Genomic DNA, 17806 nt, shown 5'->3' with positions numbered 1-17806 from the left:
GCAACAATACATCTGGGACATTTAAAAGGTAAAAAATTATGACCTACTACTAAACTATAAGTATATAAATAAAACTTTTATAAAATGACTTTATAGGATAAACATAATACATACATACATACATACATACATACATACATACATACATACATCTCAGCACTTCCCACTCTGAGGAAAAATAAGTACCCTGAGTAATGGGGTTTAAATGGTACCTTTGTTGTAGAACTTCTGGGAATTTAAAATACCTTAACTATGTCATGAATTTCCTAAGATGGGAGAAGAGAGCATCTATCACACTCAATTAAGCACCAAACAACACTTCCTGGTTACAGATGTTAAAATCTTGTGAAACCTAGCTTCATGTTTTCCAAATGTCTCTGTAAGAAAGCATTTTCTCCTCAGCTCATTGAACTCATTCCATGGTGTATGGCCAGGAATCTGACTTAACAACTGCACTGGCATCCATCGCATCCAGGACACAGTGAAGCGCCTGTTCTCATCTTTCTTTAAAGTACTGGTCTAAATGGAACAGAACCTGTGAATCTTCTCCAAACCATTTCCACACGTATCCACTTTCTCCAACTTTAATATGCCTCAAGTGGTTTTAATACCCACTTTCCCCAGGCTCAGTGCAGTCATGCCTTCAATCTGGTTCAAGCAAGTGTTCCTATGTGTTCCTGGCTGGGGTGTGGTTACAAATGTGACCCTGGAAGGTGAAGCAGTAAGCATCTTTTGAAAATATTTTATGAGTTGGGTGTGGTCGTCTACTGTTGGGATACCAGCACTTGAGGTAGGGGCAAGGTGGTCAGGAATTAAAGGTCTTTCTCAGTCACATAAGGCTTGGGACCAACCTGGGCTACGGGAAAGCCTATGTCAAACAAACAAACAAACAAACAAACAAACAAACAAACAAACAAACGGCCAGGGAAAGCACTAACCTAGTGTGTATGCAGCTTCAGGTTCAGTCCTCAGGACTAAATGGCCCCCATCAAATAAACAAACTAACTAACTAACTAACTAACTAACTAACTAACTAACTAACTAAAATGTAAGTTGTCTTGGCCCAAAGCAGCCAAAACAAAACCAACCAACCAACCAACAACCAAAACCATCACCACCACCACCAAAAACCTCCCTTACCGGCAAAAAACAAAACAAAACAAAAACAAAAACAAACAAACAAAAAAACCCAAGCTAAGAACATAAACGATAAATGAACATTATGATTTTACAGCAATTGCCACCATCAAACAGTAAATTACTGGAAAGATGACAGACAATTTTCTCTTGTCTAAATACCTATCACTGTAAAAATCTAAACAAAATCAAGGATATAGTGGTAAAATTTGTCTTTTTCCCAAATTTAAACTTATTTAGGTGAACACATAAACACTATTCATTTTTCCTATGCATTTAAGCATTATTCCCTTTAAGCATTTATTCATTGTTGATGGCTAAATCTAGCTATCAACATATGCTATACTACAATTATCACTTTGAGAAGACTTAATATCTATTGCCCTTCCTGCATTCCTCAAGAATATATTGTTGGGGCTGGAGAGATGGTTCAGTGGTTAAGAGCACTGACTGCTCTTCCAGAGGTCCTGAGTTCAAATCCCAGCAACCACATGGTGGCTCACAAGCATCTGTAATGAGATCTGATGCCCTATCCTGGTGTGTCTGAAGACAGCAACAAGTGTACTTACATATAATAAACAAACAAAGAAACAAACAAATAAATAAATCTTTTTAAAAAGAATATAGTTATTAGCTATAATCATCATGCACATCACAGGCCTGCTAGATGTATCCCTTGGATCTAACGTCGTGGTTTGAGCAACATCGTCTCAACGCTCCTCCCATCCCCACAGACCACTGAAACCCCTCATGGCCATCATTCTACTGTTTCTGGACTACGTGTATAGGATCATGTACTGCTTATATTTCTGTGCCTGGCTTATTGCATCTGCTATAATGATCTTCAGGCTCACCATAAGAGTGCCATCTTTTTATGGCTTAATAGTATTTCATTGTATGTATATATATTAATGTATATTATTCATATACATATACATACATATGAACATTTTCTTCATTTACACTTACTCACTCAGAAGCATGTATCTTCCATATCTTGGCTAATGGTATACAGGTATCTCTCTACTATACTGATTTTGTTCCCTTTGGTTATTTACCTAAAATTGGGATTCCTAAGTCCTATGATAGTTTTGTTTTTAATTTTTTTGTGGAATCACCACTCTTTTCTTTATAATGAGTATACTAATTTATAATTTCATGTTCATACATGCTCATGTTTTGTCTGTTTGATAACAGTCATCCTAACACAAACATGTCTCACTGGCTTTACATATAAATAAATGATGGAGACAGCAAATAAACAAAACAAAACAATACAAAATAACCTGCAAATGTAAGCCACCATTCTGTCCATTCTTTATAGGTGAATGGCTCTTAAACTTAAGCATTATCTTTAAGGCCTACTAAGATATTGGCCCTTAGCTGATACTTTAATTCAGTAGGTATTTTTTGTTTTTGTTTTTGTTTTTTTTTCGAGACAGGGTTTCTCTGTGTAGCCCTGGCTGTCCTGGAACTCACTCTGTAGTTCAGACTGGCCTTGAACCCAGAAATCCGTCTGCCTCTGCCTCCCAAGTGCTGGGATTACAGGTGTGCTCCACCATGCCCGGCTCTCAGTAGGTATTTTTAACAGGTGGTTTATACATGTTTTCAAAGAGTATATTTCTCTTACCAGGCTACATCTACTGAGTATCAAATACTAGAATATGCAATCTATCTATGACATGTTATTTAGCAAATTGTCTATAATTTCAAAAACCTTAGAACCAGAGTCATATGAATTTTGACCAACTTGGCCACATGAACTTTCCATCTTTGAGGGAAAGAAAGTCAAAGTCATTTTCATCACAGAATTCTTTCTCTAAAAAGTTAGAGGACATGGTATTAAGAAATGCCTAATAAGGAAAAGGAGATGGATTACAATTCTTTCTCTTTACACTGTCCCCTAAATTACTGTATTTTTGTATGCTGACGGGTTAATTATTTTTTAGATTTTAATTGACCCAATTCATAGAGACTACTGATAATGAATGAATTATGGCTATTTTGTATCTGTGTTGAGCTTAATCATTTGGACAATAAATACCATTTCACCTTAGTGGAAATGTATACAAATTATAGGCAAATAAAATTAAATTTCTCAGATCTGCAACAGAAGGTCCACCTTGGAAACCATGCAAAAATCAAAGATCCATATATACTTCACACCTTGGGCAATGAGTGGAAGCCATGCTCCTAGTCCCAAACCTATTTAAAAGCCAAGCACTGCTGTGTAAAGGAAGTCCAAACTCATGGTTAGTAGATGAAATCCATCATTATGATGATGGCTCCCAAGCTAGGATATAGGACTACCTGGGAAAGTTAAAATAATGTAGAATTTTTTTTGGTTCTTCATAATAATAAATCTTGAGGAGCGGCATGGAGTTTAGTAAGGAGCCCTCTGAAGAACTACAACTTTAACATTTATACAGATATATGCAACTTATAACTTAAATTCTATTAGGAAGCAACTAATCTATAATGCAATGAATGACACAACATCAGGAAACTAAGGACACAATGTTATGAGGGAAAAGTTATGGGAAAGATGTTAAAATTAATAAGGGACAAGAATATTTTAGTTGTATTTTAGGACTAGCAATTGCTAGAGACTATCAACCTAACTCTTACATCAAAAAAGGAGTGCTAGGCTACCATCCATTGCGGTCGGCATTTGTTAGCATATAAGCAATACCTTAATTCTGAATCTCTGTCAACTTTCTGACCTTGATTCACAAATAACTTCCCCTACCTTTCCTATGATATTGCTAGATTTCTTATGGGCATGAAATATACTTGTTTTGTGCTTCCACAGACCTCCTAGACAGTTAATGTCACAGGGCATAGTTTTAAATTCAGAACTTCAATCTTCTATCAGAAGATACATATTTCAACAGTCATCAAGTTAAAATGAATAGTACTGAGGCTCTCTGACATATTTGTTTTCCTGGGGGGAAAAATCTCTTGCTCTCTCAAATTATCACCAAACTTGAAATTGTCTTTTAACAGTTCTACTTCTAGTAACACCAGGGTCACACTGATTTTAGAGCTGTCCTGTTGCTATCACCGTACCCCTGGCACCTTATTATACATGGTGTTCTATGCATGTAAGGAACTCGAAGCATCTGCTGAATGAATGGATGAATGAATGAGTAGGTGAGTGACTGCCACATGACATCCTAGTCTTTAGGATGTGTATCCTGGGTCTCAGGATTCACTCATGAGTTACTTTGCTTACCCATTTCTTCCTTTCCCAAAACTTATTACAGAGCTGTAATTTGGAGAAAATACTAATCAAGCTATGAACTCCAAGAAGAGTTACTCAATAGCAACACATAGGTTAATGAGAGAGAGAGAGAGAGAGAGAGAGAGAGAGAGAGAGAGAGAGAGAGAGAGAGAGAGAGAGAAGTGTTACCTTCTTGAAACAGCTGTCGGGCATAAGATGGCTCTCTGCCCTGAGGCTGGAAAAAAGCGTAGATGCATTTCCTTACTAAATCTTCCCAGCCAGTCCTGCCAGCAGCTCTCAGGGAGCTAGTGTCAATAGAGATGATTTTGCCTGCATAGAGAAAGAATATTTACATTTAAGGTTCAGTCTTGACCATAAATCATCCATACTTCAAAATCATTACCTATATACAATGAATATTCTCTTTCCAAAGACTTGATAGACAAAAACAGTAAAAAGAGATGTTTATGCTTGTTCCATATGTTATAGTATATATTAGAGCATATTAGAGTCATGATATGGATCATGTAGTCTTGGATTGCTATGCATTACTGTGTCAGATTCAGTTCTAGCTAGGTATCAAAATCGTATCAAGGCTAAGGGTATATATAGCTCAGTTAGTCCCGAGCTTGTCGACAATGCATGAGGCTCTGGGCTCAGTTCCTAGTACTGCTAAAGAGAGCATGGTGGCACATGCCTGTAATGTCAGCACTTGGGAGGTGCAGGCATACAAAGACCAGAAGCTCAAGGTCATGCCCAGCTACACGATTAGCTGAAGTCAGCCTCCGCTCCTTGAGAATCCATGACAATCATAAATAAACATCCCTTCAGGAAGGAGTAACCAAACCATCTGAAGTTGTAGAGACACTCAGCTCAAACCCCCAGAGTCTATTCGGATTCCACTTTCCATACACTGTCCCCTTACTGCTTTCTGCTGTCCTGATGAGTAACTACACTACTCAAAAGGGAACAGAAGTAATTGTTTTGTATATTATTCTAGTTTAAGCTATTTCCCAGTGACTCAGGGAGGAGACTTTGAGAAAGAAGCAAGCTTTCCTCCCCCTTTTAAAGCCCCTGGTTAATCTCTATAGGCAACTCTACAACAAGGGCAAGAAGCAATAAAAGTGGACCCAGAAAAGGCACTAAATCAAAACCTTAAGATTTATGAGGCGCCATACTATTGAAATAATGTTTTACAGATTGCTGTGGTAATTTGCTAGAGTTGTCATATTTGGTCACATTCCCTACTGTCTCTGAGCGAATTCTGTATAAGTTATTTCTCAGTTAATAGGGGGCTAACTAACAGTTTGTGATTTGTCAGGCCCATTTTTATTATATATACCCATAAGAGCCTGAGTTCAATTTCCTGTACTTCCCCACCACAAAAGGCACCACTGATCTTTTCTACCCCCTTTTATGGAGAGGCTTCTGTATTTTTTTGGAGATAGTAAGTGAAAGCTGGTGTCCTGCTGCTATCTAAATGTGAATTTCCTTAATTACGAACAAGGCCGAGCACTCTCCATGTTTATTCACTAGTCATGCTTCTTCTATGAATTCATATTTTATTTATCCCTTTTGATACAACCAAGTCAAGCCTGTCCTAATGTGTATGCTTCTTCATTTAACTAAAATCACACATTCTCCTCCTCTCTCAACTTGGTTTTCTTAGTAACAAAATATCTATTAGCTTTTCCTTGTTAAAGTCTGGAACCTAATGTATCCAATCCTACTTGAGGATCCTATCAACCAGCTCTTAGAAGAAATGAAGTTGAAAATCAAATAAGAGAATTTTGTTACTTAACACAGTTTGAAGACAGTCTGAGGACTGTAACTGAAAGCCCTGCCTTACATGGAAGCTTCTTATAGCAGCAATTCTACTGTTATATAATCCTCATATACACCAATGCTCCTCATAGGCAATGACTCAGGTGTGTGTGTGTGTGTGTGTGTGCATGTGTGCGCACGCGCGCGTGTGTGTGTGTGTGTGTGTGTGTGTATGTGTGTGTATGTGTGTGTATGTGCGTGTGTATATGTGCGTGTGTATGTGTGTGTGTATGTGCGTGTGTGTGTACACGTGTGTGTGTGTATGTGCCTGTGTATGTGTGTATATGTGTGTGTGTATATGTGCATGTGTATGTGCGTGTGTATGTATGTATATGTGCGTGTGTGTGTGTGTGTGTGTATGTGCGTGTGTGTGTGTGTGTGTGTGTGTATGGGTGTGTATGTGTGTGTGTGCATGCATATGTGTGTATATGTGTGTGTGTGTGTGTGCGCGCACGTGCGTGTATGTGTGTATGTGTATATGGGTGTGTGTGTATGTGTGTGTATGGGTATGTGTGTATGTGTGTGGGTATATATGTGTATATGTGTGTATGGGTGTATCTGCGTGTATGTGTATTTGTGTGCATGTGTGTGTGTTTGTGTGTGTTTGTGTGTATGGGTGTGTTTGTGTATGGGTGTATATGGGTGTGTATGTATGCATGACTATGTGTGTGTGTATGTGTGTGTGTAAAATGGTCTGTAAGATACCAAAAGAATATGGAAGGGAAAGTGATTATGTTTTCAGCAATGGTACTAAATGATCAGGCTATGTAAAGAACTCTGTTCAGAAAAAGAGACTCGTGAAGAGTTTGCTTTAGAATATCTACTTACCAAATGGGAGTTGAACCAACTACTAACCAACCAAACAGAAGACAACAAAGACAAGAAAAAAAATCACAATGCAATCTTTCCTAATAGAACTTTTTAAAAATGTGGCATGAACCACTCCATTTATAGTTCTAAAAAGGACCATCGAAATGAAGTATTTAATATTTTACTTTACCTTCCTATTATACTAGCTTTACATTTTAAGTCTGATTTCTAGTTCTCTGATAACCTGGTCTGAGAGGTGAAGTCCAGTGCTGAGGTCACAGGTAACGTAACAGAAAGACAGAGTACTTCATTAGGGACACACGTTCTCACTCTCAGCAGTCAGCTACTGTTTCCCAGTCATAAAACAAGTAAGCTGGGATCAGTTATTTTCCAAAGTCTTATCTTGAATTATTTTAATTTAATTTATTTTAAATTTATTTCATGTGTACACATGTCTTGTGCACATGTATGTCTACGTACCACTTGTGTGCCTGGTGTCCTTGGAAGCTCTAAGAAGGAATCAGATCCCCTGAGACTGAAATTATAGACAGTTTTAAGCTGCCATGTGGATGCTGGGAATCAAACCTGGCTCCTCTATAAGAGCAGTCAGTGCTCTTAGCTTCTGAGCCCTGTTTCCAGGCACTTGAATGTGTTAATTTTTGAGGTCCCTTTTAATTGAACAGTTATTGTTAAAGCCCGGGAGTTAATTTTCTTATTTTAAGTGGTCATGATTATTTTTATCGACTTAGACGTAGTAAGATGCAGCTGAAAATGTAATTTAAATTCTCTGATTTAATGTAGTATTTAACTTACAGAAATGAGAGTAAGTTGAAAAGTCCTGTTCACAGACTCTTCTGCCATTTTGTGTATATGTGTTTTGGGGGTGGCGGATATGCCATGGGGCATGAATGGAGGTTGGGGACAAGTTAGTGGCATCAGGACTGTCTTTCTGCCTTTGCCCCACGGAGACTCTGTATGGCACCTTCACTAACTGTAAGCCTCCCACCTGCAGCCTGACAAACCGCCCTCCCTGCAGCTCCCAGTCTGCCTTCTCTTAAAGCCTTATTTGGCTTCTTTTCATAGCAATCAATTTCTGATAAAAAGACCATTTTTCTTTGTCAATGAAACCTGTTTTCTTCCATATACAATATCCCTGGCTTTCAATAAGGGTTGTTGAAGTTTTCCAATGCTGCTCAGGAGAGAGAGTGGGAATGAACAAGCCTCGTGAGGCAGAGAGGGGACGGAGCGCCCGGCAGGCTCTCCGCGCTCCCAGGCCTCTCCTTAGCTGGTTTGTTTATTTTCATGGTTGGGCTAATTACCTCCCACCTTCTTTTTAGGAAGAACATTTTAGAATTTAAAAACACAAGAATAAAGCATATAACAAAAGAGTATCAGATTTCTGAGAGTTAAAAAGTTCTTAAAAATAGAATAGAATCTTTAAAGCATGGTAAAAAAAATGTACATTAAAATGGACAAAGAATAAATTAAGTTGAAGTCATTTTTAAAATTTCTGCTCAAAAATATATCCCTACTATCTATCTCTGTTGTAAACTCAGGGAGGTGTCCAGAAGATGTAACTCAGAGTATGTGAAAACAGAAGAATGTCAGTTTGAAGATAAATTAACTAGGACAAAGCTGTGACAAACTGTGAACAGCGGCTGCGGTTTGTTCTAGATGGGAATCAAATCTTAATGGGCTTTTAAGAACAAAGTATTATTTTCAGGCACTCTCCTATTACACAATGCAGCCCTACTGCCTACCTCTCAGTCCTACTAATGTTAGGGCTGGCCTACCTATTTCCTGGGTCAGGAGTGCTCACTGTAAACCAAGGCCCTTCCACATTGGCCACTTCTGAAACTTACACTTAGGGTGTGTGGCCCTTCTTCATGGTCTATGGTCTCAATATTAGCTCAAACCTCAGTAAGACCTTTAGAACGACCACCTAATCATCACAAACACAGCACGCGGCGGAACTGACGGAGATGAGGCCTCGCTATGCTGCCCAGGCTTGTCCTAATGTGTGAGCTCAGGCAACACCAGTGCTCCAGCCCACCCAGGCGCTGGGGCCATGGGGATGCACCTGCAGGTGTGGTCCCCACTGGTCCTTACTCACCACATACACCACGAGCAGTCCCACTCGTGGGAACTACTTCTACAGACTCACGTGGTATGTGCTGAATAAACTTAAAAAAGAAGGAGCAAAGGGAAAAATAGCCAAATACATTAAAGTCTCACATGTATTTACTTCTATAAATATGTATGTTTGTATGTATAAATATGTATGTTTCTATAAATGTGTATGGTTTGCACGTGAGAGGAGTTGGTTCTTTCTTTCCTACATGTAGGCTCAAGGATCAAATTCAGGCTGTTAGGCTTGCAGCAAATGCCTTTACTCACTGATCCCTGTGGAGGGCTCCTCCACATATGTTTAAACATAATAGTAAACTCACCACACTTATATCCAATTGAAAGTGTATGAATTCAAACTTCTTTAAAAGTGTCTTCCTTGATTATCAAGGTGATTCATGATCACACAGATCTATTCATGGGAACATGTTAAGACCTAGTCTCTATGGCATGATGCCCATGGCAACAATTACAGTTTCTGACTGTCTATTTAAAATGCTTTCTATACAAGACTGGGAAGCAGACAATTGGATAAAATCAGTGCAGTACTAAGTTTACATTATTAATAGCTATGAAACATTTTTAATTTTGTGAATACCTGTAGTATCTTGCTTGGTCATAAAGGATTCTACACCTGTAATGGCTGGAGGCCGAGGTAATCGTCGAGCAATACAAATCAAACATGACTGGAAATCTGCCCAAAACAAGAAGGGAAAATTGAATAAAGTATAGGGAAAATGTTTATATCAATTACTTGAAAGTTTTTATTTTAAAATTGCATGTTTTAGGATTTACCTAAAACATCACTCTAACATAATAGCATAGGAGCAATACAATCCCTGGAAACCCAAGATTGGGAGAAAGTAAGCCGGAGCAAAGCTTCTCTGCACTGAGTGCTTGCACATAACCTGCAGAGACAGAAGGCGGTAACAGAGGAACAGTTCTCGCTCCACGGAAGCAGCCCGGGTTGGTTGTTGTTTTCACTGCTAGCAACTAAATTCAAAGATCTTAGGTCTGTTAAGCACATGCTTTGTCACAAGTCCCCAATACTACTTTTAAATTAAAATGAATTATGTGTATGAGTCCTCTGCCTGCTTGTGTGCCTGTGGACTGTGTGCATGCAGTGCCCACAGAGGCCAGGAAAGGACATCATATCTCTTGTAAATGGAATTACAGACAGTTGTAAGCTGCCATATGGACGCTGGGAATCAAACTTGGGCCCTTTAGAAAAGTGCTCTTAACTTTGGATTCATCTCTTTAGCCTTCTGTGCTGGCTAGCTTTATGTCAACTTGACACAAGCTAGAGTCATCAGAGAGGAAGAAAAATCACTGGAGAAAAAGCCTCTATAAGAAGAGGATGTAGGCCGGGCAGTGGTGGCAGGCAGATTTCTGACTTCGAGGCCAGCCTGGTCTACAGAGTGAGTTCCAGGACAGCCAGGGCTACACAGAGAGACCCTGTGGGGGAGGGGTGGGGAAAGATGAGGCTGTAGGCAGGTCTGTAGGGTATTTTCTTAATTAGTGATCCTTAGGGGAGGGCCCAGATACTTGTGGGTGGGATCATCCCTGGGCTGGTGGTCCTGGGTTCTATAAGTAAGGAGGCTGAGCAAGCCATGGGGAACAAGTCAGTAAGCAGCATCCCTCCACGGCCTCTGCATCAGCTCCTGCCTCCAGGTTCCTGCCTTGTTTGAGTTCCTGTCCTGACTTCACTCAATGATGGACTACAATGAGGAAGTGGAAGACAAATAAACTCTTTCCTCCCCAGCTTGCTTTTGGTCGTGGTGTTTCATCAAAGCAATAGAAACCATAAGAAACACACCCCTTAACAATGTTTTAAAAATAGTTTTATTGTCAATATCTTACCTGCATCAGTATTCCATGCTGCATATTATTCTCATAACTACTATAAAGATAATGATCATACAACAGAACTAAGATTTATGACTGAAGTGGCAATACTTTGGTCTTGACAAAGGATGTTTTAGAGGAGGAGAGGGGTAGGGTCTATGTAACCAAGGCTGGGGTGCTTTTATTTTAGAAACCTAAGTAATATAAGATTTATTTAGTAGATTCAGTGTGATCTATTAAAAGAGTGTAGATCTATTGGTCTACACTCATGCCAACATGGATTCACATGGTCTTACAATGTAGCTCAGGCTGGCCATAGAATTACTATGTAGAACAGGCTGGTCTCAAAACTTGCAGTCCTCTTGCATTCATATTCCCAGTTGTAGCAATTATAGGTTTATGTCACCATGACTGGCAACAGAGGACTTTATAATTTAGGATTTACTTTTTTCCAAAGTCCCATTCTGTATTTTACAAAAGGTGTAGATAAGCTATTGCACACTAATGACATAGAGTGGTAAGGTGGGTAAAGTTCCCAGTTGATTATCACCTCCATCTCTCCGTAACATCTACTACTGAACTGCCTCTGACAGACTTGTCTCTGCTCTTCCCTGGTCCTTACTCCAGGACCCAGTTTGTGGTATTTCTAAACTTATCTGAATCTCTGTTTACATGGAGGACAGACCAACTTATCATTACACACTGAACTCTAGTGTCACATACAGAAATCCATGCTAATATTATGTTCATATTAGAACCTCAGCCATGACTTCCATTTTTTAAAATAAACTTTCTCTTGAATTTTTACATAGTCTCAAAATGCCAACACTATCCTCCAATGCCTCCTGCAGTCTAAAGATGAAACTTCCTAAACACTCGAGGTATTCGACAGCCTGGTGTAACTGGTACATTTCCAGCTGAGGCAGGTAGTTATCTATTTTATTTCAATGCAGCAAAATAGATTTGAATTATTTGACATCTTAGTGGGAATGCTGGCATAAAGCTGAAACTTTAGGGGCATTATTAAGGGGTTGGCTCTACATGTTTGTAATGTTGTTTAAAATATTAAGAGGAATATTGATTCTGGCATGGTGGTATGTTCCTGAAATCCAAGTACTTATGACGTTGAGACAGGAGACTACTTTTAAATTTTGGTCTAGCCTAGGCTACATAGTGAGGTGAAGGCCAGGTTGTGATATACAGTGAAACCCTATTTCAAATGCTGACTGGGCCAGGCCCCGTGGAACACACTGCTAATGGGAGCACTTGGGAGGAAGAAGCAGGTGGATCTTCTGAGTTTGGGGCAACTCTGGTCTATATAGCAAGCTCCAGGCCAGCCAGAGTTACACAGTGAGACCCTGTCTCAAGAAAAAAAAATATAAAATTGAACTATAGTTATGATAAATAATAGAGTAACCAAAAATATTATCTCAGGATGCTGGTATGTAATCGTTTCCCCCCAATTTTTCAAGTCAAAGATAAAATAATCACTTTAAAATGACCCTTTACCTTCGCCATCTTCTTGGATTGATTTTGGCTGTGACACTGTGAAACACTGCATTACTTCATAGCGCTGGCAAGCTTCTTGGTTCTCAGTGCCGGGCTCATCTGGAGGGTGGATTAGCATCCTGCAGTTAAATGTGTGGCTATTCCGGCGAGTTGCCTCTTGAGGCCATGGAACTCCATTTACTAGGGAGGCAAAATTGATTTATATGCTTGTGAATAGAGTAAGAAAGTATCAACTATGAAGATACAAAAACACATTCCAAGGCATCTGGCTGATTAGAAATACATTATTAAAAGACTGGCTTACATCCTCAGATCTAACTGTATACTGAGTCAATAAGGTACATTTACCAGTTAGAAACTGGACCGTTTCCAAGAAATTGTGAAAGAGCAAATACACTACTTCACTAACTACTTAGAAACAAAGACAGAATTAAAAATTACTGGCATGGTAGCTAACTCTTTTATTTGCACCTATGCATCTCAAGTGAGAATATTTAAGACCACAGTTATCATTCTAAGTAGGACTCATCAAGGGCCAATCTGAAGGGCAGGCTCTTTATGTAAAGGGGAGAAGACTGAAAGTTTGTCCACAGAGCCTGTGAATTAGAATAGAAAAGAACAATATTGGTTTTTTATAGCCATTAGTTACTTTATTAATTTAGCAAGCATAAAACATGTTATAATACTTTGAATATAGTGTGTAATCAGTAAGTAATATTAGAAGAGTGCAAACAAACATTGTCTCCTTTGCTGTAAGAAAGTTAAATTTAGTTTCAGAAAAGATGCCATATATTTCAAGTTAGAATCACTGTGTTGTGAGTCGGTTTCCTATGCAATGTCCTGTCTAGATCATAGATCTCTGTGGGCAGAGGCTTTAGTCTCCTTCCCCTCCTCAGCCCACTCTCCTTCTATCCATCCCATCACTCTCCAAGTACAAGAGAAAAGTATGCAAGCCAACTAACTTCAGTTAAGTTCTGCTTTACACAAGTTGTTTGGGTTGCTTAATATTTGATTTCCAGTTGCTTCATCCTTAACATTAAGGGATCCACTGTCTGAGTGCTAAAGATGGTCAGATTCTATGGTCTACATACAGCAAAACCCCAGAAGTCCTTAGTGTTCTAATTTGAATGTGAACTAGAGACTTTATTCAGGCAATCATTTCAGGGCCCCAGTTACCACAGCTGACATTTTACACATATGTCTAATTTATTTATAGAGGATTTATGGCTAGAGCCATTTTCCTTCTACTTTGGAAACACATATAGGCTAAACAGTAGAATGAAGTAGACAGTATAATTAATGTGAAGATTAACCTACTCATCCACTTTTAGAGCTTTCTTCTCCAACTAAAGAGCTGTGATAAAAATAATTTTTAAGATTTTATTTGCCACCTGGTTTGCATGGTATTTACCCAGATTTATTCAACTATCAGGGATGATCTCAGCTTGTTGAACAGACTAGCAAAGAAAAGCTACTTGCTTAATTCAGCTAAATATCTGCTTAATTCAGTTCAGATAATGGGAAATAGGATAGGAAAAAGAAAAGCAGGCAGTGAAGTGTCTAGAATCAGGCCAGCATAAAGAGCCAGGAGCAGACCAGGCAGCCATGTGGTGAAGTGACTTCCCTCAAGTTTAATTTCATAACCTGTTATGCCTAAAATTTAAGAACAAATATTTTTTGAGAATTTTATGCAGGCATATAATGTATTTTGATCAAGCCCACCTCTATTCCCACTATTCCCTATCACTATTTCCTCCGAATTTCATGTATGTGTGTGTATATATATATATATATATATATACACACACACACACATACATACACACACACACACACATACACACACCCACACCACACATATATATTTACAAGTATATTTGTAATTTTTATTTTATATATATATATATATATGTGTGTGTGTGTGTGTGTGTGTGTGTGTTTTGCTTATATGTATGTCTGTACATCTGCAGGAAGTGCCCATGGAAGTCTGAAGAGGGGACTGGATCCACTGGAACTGGAGTGAGAGACAATTACGAACTGCTATATGGGTGCTGGGAATGGAACATAGGTCTCCAGAAGAGCCAACAGTGCTTTCAACTGCTGGGCCATCTCTCTAGCCCCTTTTGTTAGTTTGCTTCATAAAACTCGACTGAGTCCACTTAGTGTTGCAAGTATGCGTATGGTGTGTAGGGTATCTACTGAAACATAGGTGTCCTCTTAGGGACTGTATCTCTGAAGAAATCTGACTCTTCAGCAGCCACCAACTTCCAATAGCTCCTCAGCTACCCGTGAGATTTTATGATCACTTCCTCTCTCCAAAATGGGAATTTATCTGGCTTGGGCTTATGCAGGTCTTATGTATGCATCCAGGCACAGCATTGTGAGCTCATGAGGTGCAACTATGAGGCGAACTATGTTTTGCTGTAGTGATCCCTCGGTTTTTAATCAGCTGAAAGCTTCATCTCCACTGGCTAGTGTGCACTGAGCTGGATGGCACTATGCTGGCTACCAGGGAAGAACAGTAACCATCAATCTTTCTCAGCTAAGAACCCTGTAGCTACAATATCAGCCAGCCTGGCAAGACATGCCTACTGGTAGCACAAAACCACTTTCTGATTGAATTTAAGGCCCATTCCACATGACAGAACTAGTTCCAGGCACTGTTAATGGGGCCAAGATTCTATGGCTAGTTAGGCCATAGGCGCTAAAGGAGAACCTGCTATTTTTCTGCTACGTGGATGTGGTATACCACTAAAGACACTGTAGTACCCAGAGATTAGTGCATCTCTCAGTCCTTATCAGAGAAAGTTCTTTTAGCAGTAGGTGGAGGTTAACACAGACCCACAGTCAATGCACAGAAAATAAGAGACTGTGGAGTGCTCAGCCCTAAGTGGGGCATCTTTATCAGATTCCATCTTCCAAAGGCTCCCGGATCATAGAGGAAGAGGGGGTAGAAGGTTGTAAGAAAACTTGTTCTGGGTAGTAAGAAATATTGAGAACTTGTAACTAAAGCCACTAAGGTTATTCTGGCAACAAATTACATTCTAACCATCATAACTTCTTAAACAAATAACAGTAACATTACCACCAGACATACTGACCGTTCCATACATACAGATGATAGTTTTAGATCCCCTCTATAGAATGATAATCATTAGATTCATTCTGGCTTATCTAAAGTAACCTATTACAACAGAGCTCAAAGCTTTTTTTTTTCTCCCAAATCTTTTATACACTAAGTCCTTACCTAAAATGATAGCATTTTCAAGGAAAGACAAACCCAGGCTGTGTGCTCTTTGGGCGGGGACAGGACAGGTCTAGACTAGTGACACATGAGCTGCTGCTAAAGCTCAGTGTCTGTCTGAGGTGCTGGGGTCATCTAATCTTTACTGCCTGCCCTTCCCTTTTGCCACAATTCTCCATAAAGGAATAATGCAACTGCTAGTATTTAAAAAACCTGGTAACAGAAATCCAATCAAAATATTGCAAAACAACAAAATGTCTTTTTGCAGTTTCAGTACTGGGACCTAATTGCTTGCTAGGTACATCTAAAGCAAGTCCTATACCAGTGAGCAGCAGGCGCAGTCCAAAGCCCTTTTTAAGGGAAACAGCAGCTACACAGTTAACTTTAAAAAGAACTAAGGAGAACTGAACTTTCTTATTGACATGGTCTGTAAAATTATTCATATTAACTTTGTGAGGACCAGACAAAGAAGCACATTATGAAAGGACATTGTTCTTCCGTGACATCAATTTCTAAGCTAAAAACATCTTCAATATCAAGTAGTTGTGAATGATACAAAATTACAGATCTATCTCCCATGAAATTAAAAGCTACAAAACATTTATACAAAGTGAACAATAGTAATATTAACTAAATTTAAGGAAACTCATCTAGGAGATAGGTTAAGTATCATTTAAATGCCCTACAAACTTCTCATAAATGATAAGGTCTAACAACGGATGAAATGTGTTTCAAGGTCATACAGTGACCTATAATGCTAGTAGGTGCTAGTAGGTGCTAGTAGGTGCTATAGGAGGTATAGCGCTGGTAGGTGGTAGGGGAGGGATGAATTTCTTATGTCTATTTTATATCAAAATGCCAGTGTTCTTAACTTCTACAGTCTCTGTATCACAAGAGAAATAAATCCCAAATTATGAGACCGTATATTCATTCCCCTCCCCCCCAAACTTCAAGCCACGGCTTATTAGAATTTCATAAATAAATCTTTTTTTTTTTCTTCCTAAGACAGGGTTTCTCTGTGTAGTCCTGGCTGTCCTGGAACTAACTCTGTAGACCAGGCTGGCCTTGAACTCAGAAATCCACCTGCTTCTGCCTCCCAAGTGCTGGGATTAAAGGCCACCACTGTGTGCCACCACTGCCCAGCTAATAAATAAATCTTAAGCTTTCACAACATAAGTCTTAGTGTATGTGTGTGGGTGTATGCACATGCCTATGTAGGTATATGCATGTGTGTGCATGTGGAAACCAGAGGTTCATAATGGATACTTTCCTCAATAGCACCCTACCTTCTCTTTTCCCCTTACTAACCCTGGATTCCACCTGGCCTGACTGGCTACGCGGCAAACCCAGGAGTCCTCCTTCCTCTGTCTTTCCAGCACCGGGACAACAGATATCTCTGCCATGCCCATTTCTTTACAGGTATTGGAGAATAATAAACTTGAGTCTTGTGTGGTGAGCACTATACCTACTGAGCCAGATCCACAATCATTTTCTTGGACAAAAACTCTTACTATATTAGCTTTTCGGTGGCCAAATGTTATTTTACCCCTTATAAGTAAAATATTTTGTTTAAAAATAGATTTTAGACAATGAAGTCTTCTACCCCCAAAAATTGAAAAGCAATTTTGAAACAAGTTTTTTTAAGCTGTTCAAAATTTCTTGATGTGAGAACAAGAACATAATCTTATGAATGTCAGTGACATGCATATATAAGGTAGTATATGTAAATATGCAAATTTGTAAATAATGATCTTAATCTTTCTAATTTCTTCATAGGCTAAAACTTACTTTTTCTGGAGGCTGATATACATACATAATGATTTTACCTGGTTTCCCTTTTTTGACTTTGTAATGATTTGATAGTTCTGATAATGGAGATTTAAGTATAAGTGCTATAGTATATTTTCTCTCCAATATTTCTTAGAAAAGTATCATTTCTAAGTTATTGCAATTAGGCTTTATTCTTCTCAATGATTTCTAACAGATGACCAAACACCACTGAAAAACTAGAGATGTGCTGTGTGACTACTGAGCATAACCTGTGGTTGTGTCTACTCTACTGAACTTGGTAGTAGAGACGGTTAGGC

At 39.0% G+C, this 17806-nt stretch overlaps 1 protein-coding gene across 6 annotated transcripts in view; it reads right to left on the bottom strand.

Annotated features, from left to right (window-relative positions):
• Ncoa1 (nuclear receptor coactivator 1) overlaps positions 1-17806 on the bottom strand; it is a 213475-nt gene that overhangs the window by 47139 nt on the left and 148530 nt on the right. For all 6 annotated transcript variants that reach the window (XM_052186173.1, XM_052186176.1, XM_052186177.1 and 3 more), the window contains 3 exons: positions 12476-12655; positions 9720-9815; positions 4550-4690 (listed from right to left, as the gene is read on the bottom strand). In XM_052186173.1, the coding sequence (XP_052042133.1) occupies positions 4550-4690; positions 9720-9815; positions 12476-12655 (417 nt within the window). The remainder of the gene's footprint in view (positions 1-4549; positions 4691-9719; positions 9816-12475; positions 12656-17806) is intronic.

This window comes from Apodemus sylvaticus, chromosome 6, assembly GCF_947179515.1.
Source record: "Apodemus sylvaticus chromosome 6, mApoSyl1.1, whole genome shotgun sequence".
NCBI lineage: Eukaryota > Metazoa > Chordata > Mammalia > Rodentia > Muridae > Apodemus > Apodemus sylvaticus.
The sequence above is the reverse complement of the archived record's forward strand: the minus strand, read 5'-3'. Positions and strand labels throughout refer to the sequence as shown.